At 45.2% G+C, this 16,993-nt stretch overlaps 1 protein-coding gene across 1 annotated transcript in view; it reads left to right on the forward strand.

Moving 5' to 3' along the window:
* Positions 1-16,984, forward strand: part of HCN2 (hyperpolarization activated cyclic nucleotide gated potassium and sodium channel 2) — a 28,387-nt gene extending 11,403 nt beyond the window's left edge. The window contains exons 4-8 of the mRNA XM_090289087.1: positions 868-1,086; positions 2,257-2,403; positions 13,194-13,434; positions 13,683-13,847; positions 15,623-16,984. Of these exons, the coding sequence (XP_090145213.1) occupies positions 868-1,086; positions 2,257-2,403; positions 13,194-13,434; positions 13,683-13,847; positions 15,623-16,317 (1,467 nt within the window). The 3' untranslated portion in view covers positions 16,318-16,984. The remainder of the gene's footprint in view (positions 1-867; positions 1,087-2,256; positions 2,404-13,193; positions 13,435-13,682; positions 13,848-15,622) is intronic.
* Positions 16,985-16,993: the final 9 nt, after the last annotated feature.

Genomic DNA, 16,993 nt, shown 5'->3' on the forward strand with positions numbered 1-16,993 from the left:
AGTCCACTTTCTTATCTACATAATTTATTCAAAAGACAAGTGGAAACATGGCATCATGGGCCATAAGAGAGATTCCGTGGAGACCCAGTCATCAGTTGCTACCTGGCTGAGATGCCAATTGAAAAGAGCGAGTCTTGGGTGCTCTTTAGCACCACAAGGAGCCTTTCTCTCGCCCCAGGAGTGCTGTGCCTCTGGCGCATGTGGGGGTGGGATGCAGTCAGTTGGGCAGGAGCTAGGCGGGAGGGTGAGGGAGGGAGTTGACGGGCGAGAGGCAGTAAAGGGAACATCCTCAGGCGCGAGCCCGGAGCCTGGCACAGCTGTCCGGCTGAGGCAGCTCATTGTCTGGCGGGACACCCAGGCATGCTGTCCTGTTTCCTGAATGGGGCCCCACTGCCTCCCTCCCGCAGCAGGGTCAACTGAGGACTGGGTTGGGGGGCGGGGTCCTCCTGGCCCCATCCGACGCCTCCACCCTTCTGGCCCCTCTGATCAGATTCTGGTGTCCCCAGCTCACCATCCCCAGGGGCCCTGGAACTTTCACATCCTCTTATAGATACTCTGCTCAGAGGCTGCAAAAGGGTGGGGGCTCCTGAGCACCCAGGGCCACACTCTGGTCCCTCTGATCCTCACTTTCTCCAGGAGTAAAGTGGGGAAGTAGCTCCAGACCTGCCCTCACCTCTGACTCACTGTGACATGTGAACACGTTATATCACCTGCCTGAGTCTTAGTTTCTCTTGATTATCTCTGGACATGGGAAGCTCACCACCTTGGATGCCTGGGGGAGGACAGGCAGGTGGGGCCCTTGGTGTCAAGGAGCTCCCTCCCTGGGGCTGTGAGCACATGCCCACCTGCACACCTGTGGCCTTGCAGAATCACTCGTGGAGCGAGCTGTACTCCTTTGCGCTCTTCAAGGCCATGAGCCACATGCTCTGCATCGGGTATGGTCGGCAGGCACCTGAGAGCATGACTGACATCTGGTTGACGATGCTGAGTATGATTGTGGGAGCCACCTGCTACGCCATGTTCATCGGACACGCCACTGCCCTCATCCAGTCGCTGGACTCCTCGAGGCGCCAGTACCAGGAAAAGGTCTGGGGGGGTGCTACCTTATCATTCCCCCAGCTCCATGTGGGGGTTGTATGGGGACCCTAGAGGGAAGTCTGGAGCCTGGAGGGGACACATGCCAAGGAGGGGTACAGGACCCAGGGTGTCCAAACAGGGCAGGGCCAGTCCATGTATCATCAGGGAGCTCCCTGGGGGATAGGGATGAAGGGAGACCTCTCTAGGAGGTGAACTCATGCTGGGGTTTCTGGGCTGGCTCAGGAGGGGCTGTGGCAGGGAAGGCACTGAGCAGGGTCCAAGAGGACCTGGGTCACTTGAGGACATGCCGGTCAGCCAGGTGTATGGGAGAGGCCTCTGGGGAAGCAAGGATGTTTGGCCACTTACACCTGGCCTCAGGGTTGGGGAAGCCTCCATGGGGCTAGTCCAAGGCTGGAGGACTGCAAAGGGCTGAGGGAGAGCAGACACTGGCTCCATAGGTCAGCACTCTTGGGAGTTTGCCCTTGATGTCTCCCCTGTGCCTTAGTTTCCCTCTTTAAGGGCCAAGGGTGAGCTTGGCTGTCACACCCAGGCTGCCCCTGTCTGTCCTGAACTGCTACTTGATGGCGGACCCCAGCTGGGTAGCTATGAGCACCCCCAGCAGTACTAGTCGGGTCAGCTGGGTCAGCTGGGCCCAGTGCCAGGTGCCCCGGCTGTCTGGAAGTCACAGCCTCACACCCAAACATGAGCTGGTGCTGCCACCCACCGTCACGGGTTCCGCTGAGCTCAGGGCAGCTGTGGCTGGGTGGGGCTGGGGCACCCCTGGGGGTACGTACCATCCTGGGGACAGCAGGGCCTGGCACCCCTGCCTGGTGCCCACATTCCCTGGTTTATAGAAAGATCCTAAGGCCAAGGTCACAGGCAGAGTTGAGAGCCTCTGAGATGGGAGTGCAGCATCTTAGGGGCGTGAAGTAAAGCTGTCAGGGGTAGGGTTGCCAGATACAATTCAGGACACAAGGAATAACTTCTGTTAGCATAAGCATGTCCAAAGTATTGCACAGGATCCACATTTATTAAAACGTTTTTGCCGTTGATCTGAAATTCAGATGTAGCTGGATGTGCCGTTTATTGTGGTTGTGGTTAAACCTTGAAGCCCCGTTCGGGTTGAGGCTGGGTTTCCCTGAGTAGCCACTGACCTGCCCCCACCTCACCCCCTTACAGTACAAGCAGGTGGAGCAGTACATGTCCTTCCACAAGTTGCCTGCTGACTTCCGACAGAAAATCCACGACTACTATGAGCACCGCTACCAGGGCAAGATGTTCGATGAGGACAGCATCCTGGGAGAGCTCAACGGGCCCCTGCGGGAGGTGAGGCAGGGCCATGGGACCCTCTGAGTTGGGTGGGGTTTGAGACTTCCCTGCTACTGGGCTCCCAGTTCCCGAGATGATGATGGGCTGGCCCAACTGCAGCATGAAGGACTCGAGCTAGACTTGTGCACAACACCAGGGGCCTCTCCGTGAACCTCTGTCTCCTACACCCCCCCATAATGCCCCAACCATCCTGAGTCCCCATGCCCTCTGCTTGATTCCACTTACCCTCTTTGGGGTCTGTGTTAGACAGAAGGCGGAGGCAGAGGAAAGGAAGACTGGAGCCGGTCAGCCCAGGGGGGTTGTCGGGTCAATCCAGCTCTGTTCCTTACAGTGCCTGTGTGACACTGGGCAAGATTCTTGGGGCAGCCATGACAAATGGCCACACAGTGGATAACTTAGAACAACAGCAATTTAGTCTCTCACATTCTGGAGGCCAGATATCCAAGACCAAGGTGTCACAGGGCTGTGTTCTCTACAGAGGCTCCTTCCTGCTTCCGACTTCTGGTGTAGCAAGCAGTCAGTCATTTGTGTCCCTGGGCTTTGAGACGTGTTACCCCAATCTCTGCCTCTGTCTTCACATGGCCTGGCTGTCTTCCTGTCACATGGCCTGGCTGTCTTCCTGTGTATGCCTATCCTCTTCTTATAAGGACACCAGTCATTGCATTTAGGGCCCATCTCCTCCAATGTGATCTCATCTTAACAAACGACACCTGCAAAGACCCTGTTTCAACGTAAGGTCACATTCCCAGGTACCAGAGGTTCAGGACTTCAACATATCTTTTTGGGGACATGATTCACCCACAACACTCACCAAGCAGTTACTGAACAAGTCCGTGAGCCCTGCTCTGTGCCCTCAGGGAGGTCCAGAGGGAGAAGCTTTGGGAAGGATGGGAGTGGGGGCGGGGCTAGTGAGGACATTTTGAGGTGATGTGAATCTGTGGGTGTCCCAGGTGGCGGGTACAGCCAGGGAAAGGCCCTGAGGAGGAGAAGATGACATTCAGCCTGAGGAAAGGTGATGAGGATGGGGAGGGGAGTCTGATGAGGCTGAAAGGAAGGGGCCCTGTGCTCAGGGCCAGGGACGCTGTGAGGTGGGGGATCTATTCACAGACTTGGCCTCCTAGAAAACAGGTGCTGTGGTTAACATCATAGAGAACATTTCATTGTATTTGGCAATGATTTTTATTCATTCATTCATTTATAGAATACACCTCACAGACCAAAAAAATGCATAAAATTCAGTGGCTTTTAGTATATTCAGAGTTGTGCAATCACCACTGTCTGATCCCACAACATTCCCAACATGCCAAGAGGACACCTGTGCCTGTGACCCCTCACTTCTCCTTCCCCTCTCCCAGCCCCTGGTAACCTCTATTAGATAATCATTTAAATCTTTACACAGTTCCAAAGTCAAGTTTTAAAAACCACATATATCTAGAAGTTTTCCAACTTCTATCCTGTTTCATCACCTGGTTCTCTCCTGCTATATCCTTCCGTTTTCTTTTTAAAATACGGGGTTGGCCAAAAAGTTCATTTGTTTTTTTCCGTAAGATGACTCTAGTAACGCTTAGTTGTCTTTAACTTCATTCAAAACAAATTTATTAGGTTGTATTGTGACAGCTGTCATATCAGCATGCATTTTTAAAAAACATCAAAATTGGTGATTTTTTGCGTAGCCATTTTAATATTGAAGATGGAAGAAAACAAGCAACATTTTTGGCATATTATGCTTTATTATTTCAAGAAAGGTAAAAATGCAACTGAAATGGGGAAGATTTGTGCAGTGTATGGAGAAGGTGCTGTGACTGATTAAATGTGTCAAAAGTGGTTTGCGAAGTTTCGTGCTGGAGATTTCTCGTTGGATGATGCTTCATGGTCAGGTAGACCAGTTGAAGTTGACAGTGATCAAATTGAGACATTAATTGAGAAAAATCATTGTTATACCATGTGGAAGATAGATGAAATACTCAAAATATCCAAATCAATAAAATTATTGGTGAGCCCTAGCTTGTGTGGCTCAGTGGATTAAGTGCTGGTCTGAGAACCAAAAGGTCGCCAGTTTGATTCCTGGTCAGGGCACATGCCTGGGCTGCTGGACCAGGTTCCCAGTTGGGGGGGGCCTGTGAGAGGCAATGGATGAATTTCTCTCTCTTACACATCAATGTTTCTCTCCCTCTCTTTCTCCCTCCCTTCTCCTATGTCTAAGAGTAAAAATAAAACCTTTTTAAAAAGTTATGGTGAACGTGAACCATGTGTTTTTTATTTTACAGAAAAAGCTAAATGAATTTTTTGGCCAACCCAATACAAAACAAAGACATGCCAAAAACTGTGCCCCATGCCGGCCCTACTCCTCTTTTCCTGGACCCATGGGTGCAGTGCCAGGTGCTCTGTCTTGGTGGTTTTACTCGTGCCTCTGCAAGAGGGACACCTGGCACTGGACAAGGCAGAGCGCTAAGGGCCTGCATTCTGCTGCATGCCCAGCGACTCCTTGAGGGACACCTATTCCCCGCTGGGGTACATTCCTAAACACACCACCAGTTGCATCCCCAGGCAGCCATCAGGTTTGCTTCTCATTTGGAACAGGTCAGCATCTTCCTGTGTGCTTAAGGGTTGTTTTATTTGTCTTTCCCTTTCTGTGAACTGTCCGTAACTTTTGCTAGTTTTTCTACAGAGCTTTAGGTCTTTTGGGGTTTTGGTAGAAAGTCATTCTATATGGAGAACTTCAACTCATTGTCATACAAATTTCTATCCCAAAGGCCACTGACTGATCTTTTAACTTGGCTTATTTTGTTTCTCTTTATTTTCTTGATTTGGGGGATTTTTATGGTGTGTACAGCATGAGTTCTGTGTATGCTTTCTGTACACAGTAGGCCACAATACCTACCTGCTGTACATACCCAGGTTATAGTAGAATTCACCCACTTTCCTTCTAATGCTTCTATAGTTTCATTTATTTTTTATTTTATTTTATTTATTTATTTATTTTTTATTTTTGGTTTCTCAATTACAGTTGTCCCCAATTTCTCTCCCCCACCCATCCCACCCCCTCTCCCGCAATCATATCCCTCCCCGTTGTCCTTGTCCATGAGTCATTTATACGGGTTCTTTGTTCATTTATTTTTTTATTCCCATTCCCTACACCCTCCCCCTGGGCAACCGTCAGCTTGTTCTCAATATCTGTGATTCTGTTTTTATTTTGTTTTGTTTTATTTTGGTTTTTAGCTTCCACATATAAGTGAGGCAATACAGTATTTGTCTTTATCTGACTTATTTTACTTAGCACAGTACCCATAATTCCATAAAACTCATGGACATACATGTCCATCCATGTTGTTGCAAATAGCAAGGTTTCATTCTTTTTTATTGGGGAGTAACATTTCATTGTATATATGTGCCACTTCTATATCCATTCATCTATGAATGGACACCTAGGTGGTTTTTACATCTTGGCTAGTGTAAATAATGATGCAATGAACATAGAGGTGCATGTGTCTTTTCAATTTGGTGTTTGGTTTTTTTAGATAAATACCCAGAAGTGGGATTACTGGGTTATATGGCAATTATCATTAATTATTTGAGAAACCTCTGTACTGTTTTCTATTGTGGCTGCACCAATCTGCATTCCTATCAACAGTGCACAAGGGTTCCCTTTCTCCACATCCTCACTAACAGTTTTACTTTGGTGTCTTTTTGATAATAGCCATTCTGACAGAGGTGTGTGGTGATATCTCATTGTGGTTTTAATTTGCATTTCTCTGATGTTGAGCTTCTTTTCATATGTCTGTCGGCCATCTGCATATCCTCTTGGAAGAAATGTCTACTTAGGTCCTCTGCCCATTTGTTAACTGAATTGTTTGGTTATTTATTTATTTATCTATTCAATGTTAAGTTGCATGAGTTCCTTACATATTTTTTATTTTGTTTCATTTCTGTTGCTTTTCTTTTTTTATTTTCCCTTATATATTTTGGATATTAATACCTTATCAGATGTATCATTGGTGAATATCTTTTCACCTTCAGTAGGTTGTCTTCTCTTTCTGTGGGTAGTTTTCTTCACTGTCCAAAAACTTTAGTTTGATGTATTCCCATTTGTTTTTCTTCTTTTTTTTTTGCCCAAGGAGGCATTACCCAAAAAGATATTGCTAAGACCGACATCAAAAAGTTTACTATCTGTTTTCCTCTAGGAGTTTTATGGTTTCAGGTCTTCTATTTAAGTCTTTAATCCATTTTGAGTTTATTTTTGTATATGGTGTAAGAAAGTGGTCCAGGTTCTTTTTTTTTGCATGTATTTGCCCAGTTTTCCCAACACTACCTATTGAAGAGCCTGTCTTTATCCCATTGTATATTCTTTCCTCCTTTGCCTTAGATTAATTGACCACATAAGCAAGGATTTATTTCTGGGCTCTATTCTGTTCTATCGCTCTGTGTCTGTTTTTATGCCAGTGCCATGCTATTTAAAAAAAAATTTTTTTTAATGTATTGGGGTAACATTGGTTAACAACGTTATATAAATTTCAGGTGTACAACTTTATGTTATCTGTATACTCTATTGTGGGCTCACCACCAGAAGCCTAGTCTCCCTTCATTACCATATATTTGACCTCCTTTACCCTCTTTGTCCTCCCCCATCACCCTTCCCCTCTGGTAACCGCAATTCTGTTGTCTGTGTCAATGACTTTCTTTGCTTTATTTGTTCATTTGTTGCTTCTTCGTTTTATATCCCACATATGGTTCTTGTCCTTTTCCATCTGACGTATCTCACTTAGCGTAATACTCTCGGGATCCACTCCTGTTGTTGCAAATGGCAATATTTCATCCTTCTTATGCCTGAGTAGTATTCCGTACCACACCTCTATCCAATCATCTATTGAAGGACACTTAGGTTGTTTCCATGTCTTGGCTATTGTGAATATGCTACAGTAAACATAGGGATACATATATCCTTATGACTAAGCATTTTCAAAATTTTGGGGTAGATACCCAGAAGGATTGCTGCTCATGTGGTAGCTCTATTCTTAATTTTTAAAGGAATCTTCATACTGTTTTCCCTAGTGGCTGTACCAGTTTACATTCCCACCAGCAGTGTCTGAGGGTTCCTTTTTCTCCACCTCCTTTCCAACACTCGTTATTTCTTGTCTTATTGAAAACCACCATTCTAACGGGTGTGAGGTGGTATCTCATTGTGGGTTTGATTTGCATTTCCCCAATAGCTAATGAAGTTGAGCGAGCATCTTTTCTTGTACCTTTGGCCATCTATATGTCTTCCTCAGAAAACTGTCTACTCAGGTCCTCTGCCCATTTTCTAATTGGATTGGGTTTTTTTGGTGTTAAGTTGTATGAGTTTTTTAAAGTATATTTTGGATACTAGCCCCTTATTGGAGGTATTGTTTGCAAATACCTTCTCCCATTTTGTTCATTGCCTTTTTTTTTTTTAAGTATATTTTATTGATTATGTTGTTACAGTAGTTCCAATTTTTTCCCCTTTACTCCCCTCCACCCAGTATCTCCCTCCCCCAACATCCCCCCACCAAGTCCATACCCATGGTTCGTAAAAAATAACTATCCCTCCATCTCAGATATTAAGACCCTTTGTAATCTTGTAAAGGACAATGGGCGAAGGTCTCAAGCTCCTCTAGCTGCTTCAGCCTTTTTGTTTTCTTGATAATTTCTTTGGTTGTGAAAAAGCTTTTAAGTTTTGCTTTTATTTGCCTTGCCTTTGGGGTTAAGTTAAAAAAATAGTGAGACAAATGTCCATAAATTTAGTCCATGTATTTTCTTCTTTATGTTTTATTGTTTCAGGTCTTATATTCAAGTCTTTAATACATTTTGAGTTAATTTTTGTGTATGGTGTCAGACTGCAGTCTAGTCTCACTCTTTTGCATGTACCATCCTGGAACTTTACTATATTTATTTTATAACAGTGTTTTAAAGTCTTTGGAGTCTCTCTATACAGAATCATGTCATCTGCAAATAGTGACAGTTTTGCTTTTCATTCCCAATTTGGAGGCTTTTTATTTCTTTCTCTTGTCTGATTGCTCTGGCTAGTAGGACTTTAATTACTATGTGGAATAACAATGGTTAGAGTTGGCACCCTTGCCTTGTTCCTGACCTTAAAGAAAAAGCTTTCAATTTTTCACTATTGTGTATATTAGCTGAGAGTTAGTCATATGTGGCCTTTATTATACTGAGGTGCTTTCCTTCATACTCATTTTATTGAGTGTTTTAATCATAAATGTTGTATCTTGTCAAATGCTTTCTTTGTATATATTGAGGTGATCATACAGTTTATATTTTTAATTTGTTAATGTATTACATTAATTTATTTACAGATATTGAACCATGCTTGCATCCCTGGGATAAATCCCACTTGGTGGTAGTGTATGATTCTTTTAATGTATTGTCAAATTCAGTTTGCTAATATTTTGTTGAGAATTTTTGCATCGATGTTCATCAAGGATATTGACCTATAACTTTCTTTTTTTGTAATGTGCTCATTTTGTTTATCTTTTCAAAGAATAAACTCTGTTTTATCTATCTTTTCTATTTAAAATTTTTTTCTATTTCATTTATTTCTGCTCTGATCTTAACTATTTCCTTACTTTTACTCACTATGGGTTTGTTTGTTCTTCTTCTAGTTCCTTTATGTGTACAGTTAAATTGTTTATTTGGGATTTTTCATTTATTAAGGTCACCCTGTATTTCTATGAACTTCCTTCTTAAAATTGCTTTTGTGCTCTGGCTGATGTGGCTCAGTGGATTGAGTGCTGGTCTGTAAACTGAAGGGTCACTGGTTCAATTCCCAGTCAGGGCACATGTCTAGGTTGTGGGCCAGGTCCCTGGCTAGGGGCCTGTGAGAGACAGCCAACTGATGTTTCTCTCTCACATTAATGTTTCTCTCCCTCCCTTCACCTTTCTCTGAAAATAAATAAAATCTTTTAAAAAACTGCTTTTGTTACATCCCATAAATTTTGTAAAGTTGAGTTTTAATTTTAATCTGTAAAGGCCATTTTTAATTTCTTGTCTGACTTCCTCTTTAATCCATTGCTTATTTAGTAGCATATTAGTCTTCACATATTTGTGTTTTTCCCAATTTTCTCCTTGTAGTTGATTTCTAATTTCACGCTATGTGGTCGGAAAAGATGCTTGCTGTGATTAGTCTTCTTGAATTTATGGAGGCTTTTTTGTGGCCTAAGATGTATCCTAAAGAATGTTCCATGTGCACTTGAAAAAAAATTGTGTTCTGCAGTGTTTGGATGAAATGGTGTATAAATATCTATTAAGTTGATCTCTTCTAATGTGACATTTAAATCCACTATTTCCTTATTTTCTGTCTGGGTTGATTGAGTAGTAAAATTTCCTACCATTATTGTACTACTGTGAATTTCTCCTTTTATGCCTATTAATATTTGCATTATATATTTAGGTGCTCCTATATTGGGTGAGTAGATATTTATAATTATATCCTCTTCTTGGATTGACCCCTTTATAATTATGTAATGTTCTTCTTTGTCTTTTTCACATTTTTTGTTTTAAAGTATATGTGTCAAATATGAGTATTACTACCTACTCCAGGTTCTTTTCATTTCTATTTGCATGGAATATTTTTTCAATCCTTTCATTTTTAATCTGTTTGTATCTTTTAATTTGATATATCTAGTAAGCAGCATATAGATACTGCTTGGTTCTAATCCACTCAGCCACCTTATATCTTTTTATTAGAGCACTTAATCCATTTACATTTAATGAAATTTTGATAAGTACTACTCTTTGTCATTTTTGTTAATTGTTTTCTGGTTGTTTTTATAATTCTTTGTTGCTTTCTTCATCTCCTGGTTTCTTTTCTTGTGGTTTACTGGTTTTATTTAGTGATTTGTTTGAGTACTTTCTCTTAATTCCTTGTATGTCTTCTGTAGATTTTATTGTGGTTACTGTGAGGTTTATGTATATCATTCTACATCTATTAGTAGTCTAGCTGAAGCTAATAGGCACTTAATTTCAAATATATTTTATAAGGACTACATTTGTACTTCTCCCTACACACTTCATGTTAATATCATGTTGTATATATAGCTACTTATAATTTAAATGAAGTTTGATACTTTTTTCTTTTGAACTTCATAGTAACTTTTTAAATGTCCAATTTGCTTTGTTTGTTAAATATTTGGCTTTTCCTATGAGATTTCTTTTTCTTTCTCATATTTTCTTATTTCTGGTTATAGTCTTTTCAATTTAAAGACCCCTTAAATATTTCTTGTAAAGTTGGTTTAAGGTGATGAATTCCTTTAAATTTTCCTTGTCAGGGAAACTCTTTATCTCTCCCTCAATTCCGAATGATAACCTTGTTGGGTAAATTATTCTAGGTTCCTTCTTTCAGCACTTTAAATGTTCTCCCACTCTCTTCTGGCCTGTCAAGTTGCTGATGAGAAATCAGCTGATAGCCTTATGGGTTTTCCTTTGTATGTAACTAGTTGTTATCCTCGTACTCCTTCAAAATTGTCTCTTTAACCTTTGCCATTTTAATTACAATATATCTTGGTGTGGGTTTCTTTGGATTCATCATGATTGGAATTTTCTGTACCTCCTGAACCTGGACCTTTTCTTAAGTTAGGAAAGTTTTTAGCCTTTGTTTCTTGAAGTAGTCTCTGTTCCTTTTTCTTTCTTCTTCTTCTGGGATCTCTATAATGTGAATGTTTGAGCACTTGATGTTGTCCCAGAATTCCCTTAAACTATCCTCATTTAAAAACAAACAAATAAAAAACCTTTCTCTTTCTGCTGTTTTGATTGGTTGATTTCCATTAGTTTGTCTTCCAGGTCACTGATTCATTCTTCTGTTAGCTAACCTGCTGTTGATTCCTTATAATGTGTTTTTCATTTCAGTATTGTATTCTTCAAGTCTGCTTTGTTCTTTCTTATACTTTTTCTTTGTTGAAATTCTTCCAAAGTTCCTCCAATACACTTAAATTTGGTGAGCATCCTTATGACTGTCTCTTTGAATTCATTATCAGGCAAATTACTTTCTTCTTCTCTTTATTTATTTATTTTTTTTGTAATGGAGATTTTTCTTGTTTCTTCATTTTGAAAGATTTACTTGTCTTTTTGTTTGATTTCTGTATTTGTTTATACATATTTAGAAGCAGACTATGTGTTGGCTGATGTGCCTGGTAGTTTGGGGAAACTGGTGGGAGCCAAGCAGGTGCCTAAGAAATCTGAGGCATTGGCCCACCAAGCCAGAGAAGTCCTTGGTGGGGAGGCCTGGTGGGTGTTGTGATGCTGTATTGTCCCTTTGGAGGCAAAAGGCTCCAAGTAATAAAACTAGGAACACATTGCAGTGACCTTGCAGGCAGGCCAAAGCCTCAGAATAGAGTCCAGACTGCAGTATCTAAGTAGAGGGCACCAAACAATGGTGTTCACCAGCCCCTTTGGCCCTGGAGAGTTCCTGCAGCTCCCAGAGAGGTCTTGTGGCTCCAAAGTCTTCTGTTTGGTCTCTCTCTTGTTGCCAGAAGCTGTTCATTCATCCCTTAGTTGTCTCACAGAGTAGTTGTCTATATTGATGTATGATTGAGTTTGGAATGGAACGGGCAAGTTCAGCAGCCTCCTATACCACTGCCATTCCAGACCTCATTCTTTACATTTAGATTCTGATCCCTTTGGAATTTATCCTGAAATATGGTGAGAGGAAGGGATGCTGCATCACCTTCTGCTGTGGTGCTGAAACATCCGGCTTTGCCCTTGACGTGGTGGCCACCTTTACCTTAAAGTTCTATTGTGCTTGGGTCTTTTGTGGACTTATACTGTATTCTGTTGGCCTGCGTGTGAAGCTTTACAATATATCTTAATATCTTAGATGGCTATTCCTACCTCCCTGCTCTCTTTTCATGGGTTTCCTGCTACTTTTGATCATTTTTTTTCTAAATGAATTTGACTATCTTAAGTTATGAGAAAGCAAGCCTGATGGAATTTTCATTGGGAGCATGTGAAACATGTAAATGAATAGGCAGAATGGAGAAAACTCATGTCCTAGGGCCACAATCAATGTTCTGTAAAATGAAATCCCCATGTAACCATCACCCAGCTCAAGCTTTTTTGCCAAGGTTAACTATCAGCCTGACTTCTACCACACTGATTTAATATACTGATTTAATATTCTTTATTTTTATGTTGATTTTTTGTATCACTGCTAGTATGACTAAATTCCCCTATTGTTATAGATTTCCATTAATCCCTTTGGGTTTTCTGGGTAGTCACATTAAAGGAGACAGTAGAGATCGTTTTACTTTTCCCTTTCCAATTCTTATGTCTGCAGTCGCTTTTTCTTGTCTAATTGCATTGACCAGTATTGCCAATACAGTGTTAAGTAGTAGGGAATCAGTGCACATCTTGTTCCTGTCTTTGGTGGCAAAACCTCTAGTGTTTGTTCATTAAGTAAGCTGGAACACTGGCTGGTGTGGCTCAGTGGACTGAGTGCTGGCCTGCAAATCAAAGGGTCGCCAGTTCAATTCCCAGTCAGGGCACATGCCTGGGTTGCTGACCAGGTCCCCAGTTGGGGGTGTGCGGGAGGCAACCACACATTGATGTTTCTCTCTCTCTTTCTCCCTCCTTTTCTCTCTCTCTAAAAGTAAATTTTTAAAAATCTTAAAAAAAAAAAAAAAAAAAAGCTGGCTTTCAGGCTAAAATGTTTTTTCACAGACAAACTGAGGGTCTGAGAGGTGAAACAGTCCCAAAGGTAGGGTGAGATGAAAGCAAGAGCTCAACCTGTGCCTGGATGTCACCCCTGCCTATTGCCCTTACAGGAGATTGTGAACTTCAACTGCCGGAAGCTGGTGGCCTCAATGCCACTGTTTGCAAATGCCGACCCCAACTTTGTCACAGCCATGCTGACCAAACTCAAGTTTGAGGTCTTCCAGCCAGGTGACTACATCATCCGTGAGGGTACCATTGGCAAGAAGATGTACTTCATACAGCATGGTGTGGTCAGCGTTCTCACCAAGGGCAACAAGGAGATGAAGCTATCTGATGGCTCCTATTTCGGGGGTTAGTGTCTGCAGGGACCAGGGAGCAGGCAATAAAGCTGGACCCTTTCTGGGGATGGAGGGGAAGGTAGGGAGGCCATCACAAAGGACCATCATAGGGGTGCCATCATGAAGGACCTCTGGCTAGGAGGGCCACACTAGCAGAGGTGTGGACTAGACTATGCCCATGGCAGCTGAGGGGCACCCTCGGGATCAATGGGGGCAGCTGGCTGTTGCCCAGCATCTGAGGTGCCTTCTTTGGCCATACAGAGATCTGTCTGCTAACACGGGGCCGGCGCACAGCAAGTGTGCGGGCTGACACCTACTGCCGCCTCTACTCGCTGAGTGTGGACCACTTCAATGAGGTGCTGGAGGAGTACCCCATGATGCGGCGGGCTTTTGAGACCGTCGCCATTGACCGCCTGGACCGCATTGGTAAGTGGGCCTGGCTGCCAGCCCTCTGTGGTCATGGGGAAATCGTGCTGAGATGGGACGTGGTGTGGCCTAGCTGACCAGCAGGAAACAAGATTATCTGACTGCATTTCTCCCAAGGGAAGAAAAATTGTGAGGTATTTCCAGTTGTGCAGAACTCTGCTCATTTGTCAAACACTTGTTGAGCATCTACCGTGTGCCAACTGGTGAGCCATGAGGCTGCCTCAGGTACCACTCTCAGGAAGCTTGTCATAAAGGACACGTGGTAGTGGTGGGGCTTCCTGGTGATGCTAAGTGGAGACCAGGATTAGTAGGTGTTGTCTGGATTAGAAGGCAGGTTCTTCGCACATGGATGCAGATTATGCAAAGACCCTGAGGTGAAAAAGAGGCCCAGAATCCAGAGAGCCATGGGAGCTGAGGAGGGAGGTTAGGGAGGTAGGCAAGGACCCAGGCACACAGCGCCTAGTGGGCTGGGCAAGGGGACAGGGTTGGACCTTATATCAGGAGCAATAGGAAGCCACAGACAGCTCTAGGCAGGGGAGGACCTAATCAGATTTATATTCTACAAGGGAATACAGGAGGGAGATGGCAGCCTGGCCTGGGCAGGATTTGGTAGCCTTGGTTGTAGGGAGAGGTGGAGGGAATCTCAGGAATAGTTGGGAGGTGGAGCCCTCAGGACTTGCTGATGACTAGATGTAGAAGGCAGGGAGATGGTGGCCCTTGCTGCTATTTGTGAGAATAAAGACATGGCTGGAAAATCAGGATTCGGTGGAGTAGAGAGGTTAGAGGGAGGATCTCTCTATATAAAGTGTTCAATACATGTTTATATACAAAAGGCACTAAACAATCTGCTCTATACGATAGGTATTCAACATTTTTGTGACAGGTGCTTAGACATATTTGCTATATACAGCAAGTACTCAACACATGCTTGCTATATATGTGTTAAGTACTTGGCACTCTGGCTGTGAATGGGCAGGTGCTCAAAACATGATGGTTATATACAGGAAATGCTCCATGTATGCTAGCAGTTTACACAGGTGTTTCATACCTGCTTTATGTATGCAGCAGGTGCTCTGTGCTTGCTACACACAACAGGTGCTTGACTCCTACTTGTTGTATATAGATCATGCATACTTGCTATATGCAGAGGTTCTTGATCTTTTGCTTCCCATACACAGCAGACACTAGATACCTGCCCTCTTTATAAAAAGGCACTCAAAACACACAGGTGTATATATACAGGCTGTAAATGTAGGTGCTAATACCCACTTGCTGTATGAAGGAGGCACTCAATACACAGAGCTGTATGCATGAGGTGCTCAGTACCACCTGTGGTATATAGGTGTGCTTGGCATACTGGCTGTAGATTGTAGGTGCCTAACACAGGCTTCACGTATGCAGGAGGCATTCAATATACGTACAGCTGTATATGCACAGGCTGTAGTGTGTAGGTGCCTATACCTACTTGCTGTATACAGCAGGCATTCAATACATGAAGCTATATGTGTACTGGCTGTAGAGAGGAAGTGAGGATACCTGTTGGCTGTATGTAGAAGGCATGCAATACACACAAGTGTATGTGTACTGGCTGTAGAGTAGGCGAAGCACCTGCTTGCTGTATGCAGGTGTTCTGTGCCTATTGGATGTAGTGGTGCCCAATACTTGGTTGCTGAATACAGAAGGTACTCAGTACATGCAGCAGCATGCCTTCTGGATACAGGTTAACTGTATGCAGGAGATGCTCCCATGTGCCCTGACATCTCCCCCGTCCCTAGGCAAGAAGAACTCCATCCTGCTGCACAAGGTGCAACATGACCTCAACTCAGGTGTGTTCAACAACCAGGAGAATGCCATCATCCAGGAGATCGTCAAGTACGACCGTGAGATGGTACAGCAGGCTGAGTTGGGCCAGCGTGTTGGCCTCTTCCCACCACCACCCCAGCCGCAGGTCACCTCAGCCATTGCCACGCTGCAGCAGGCTGTGGCCATGAGCTTCTGTCCACAGGTGGCACGCCCGCTAGTGGGGCCGCTAGCACTCGGCTCACCGCGCCTCTTGCGCCGCCTGCCCCTGGGGCCCGCACCCAATGCCACTGCCTCGCCAGGGCACATGCCCGCTGCCAGTCCCCCAGGCGCACCCGCCAGTCCCCGGGCACCACGGACTTCGCCTTATGGCGGCGCACCCTGCTCTCCAGCTGCACCCCGCGCTGGGCCCGCCCTTCCGGCGCGCCGCCTGAGCCGCGCCTCACGCCCGCTGTCCGCCTCACAGCCCTCGCTGCCCCACGGCGCTCCTGGCCCTGGCCCTTCAGCCTCTGCGCGTCCAGCCAGCAGCTCCACACCGCGCCTGGGGCCCACACCCGCCACCAGGGCAGCCGGGCCCAGCCCGGACCGCAGGGACTCGGCCTTGCCCAGCGCCACAGGAGGCCTTGACCCGCCTGACTCGGCGCGCTCGCGCCTCTCCTCCAACTTGTGACCCTCGCAGCACCGCCCCGTGGGCCTGGGTGGGCCAGGGGCGGGGCCTTCATCCAAACCAAAGCCATGCCATTGCGAGCTGCCCCGGCCACCCACCCCAGAAGCCATAGAGGAGACGTAGGTAGTTGTAGTCGGACAGGCGGGCTCCTGCTGTTCCCCCCACCCATCACCTTGCGCCCACCCACATTGCCCACACCCACTCGGTGGTGGCCTCGCGAACCTGCGAGGGGGCTCCCTTCACCGCGGTGCCTCAGTTCCCCCAACTGTGAAACAGGGAGGGAGCCACTCCGTGGCCGAGATGGCTGTGGACTTCTGCCCGCCCCACCCTCACAGGTGGCCCACTGTCCGATGAGGATTCTGTTTAAGTGCAATACTTGGCCTGCCGGCTTCCTGCTGCCCCCATCGCACTCACGCAATAACCAGCCCCAACCCTCTTCATGTTCGCCCTGCGGTGACCTCCCTGGAGTGGGCACACGCAGCATCCTCCAGCACCAGGCACCCAGGGGCCGGCAGTCCCGGCTACTCCTGGGCGTGGGGGTAAGGCCAGGGATTCCCCGCCTTCGTGATGAATGTACTGACAAGCCGAGGCAGCAATGTTCCCACCATGCCCCCAACACCCCACTAACCACAACCCCATTCCATGCAATAAACAACAGCATTGGCGCCCAGCCTACCCG

The sequence above is a fragment of the Furipterus horrens genome, unplaced genomic scaffold (genome assembly GCF_987537825.1).
Source record: "Furipterus horrens unplaced genomic scaffold, mFurHor1.1.pri manual_scaffold_10, whole genome shotgun sequence".
Classification (NCBI taxonomy): Eukaryota; Metazoa; Chordata; class Mammalia; order Chiroptera; family Furipteridae; genus Furipterus; species Furipterus horrens.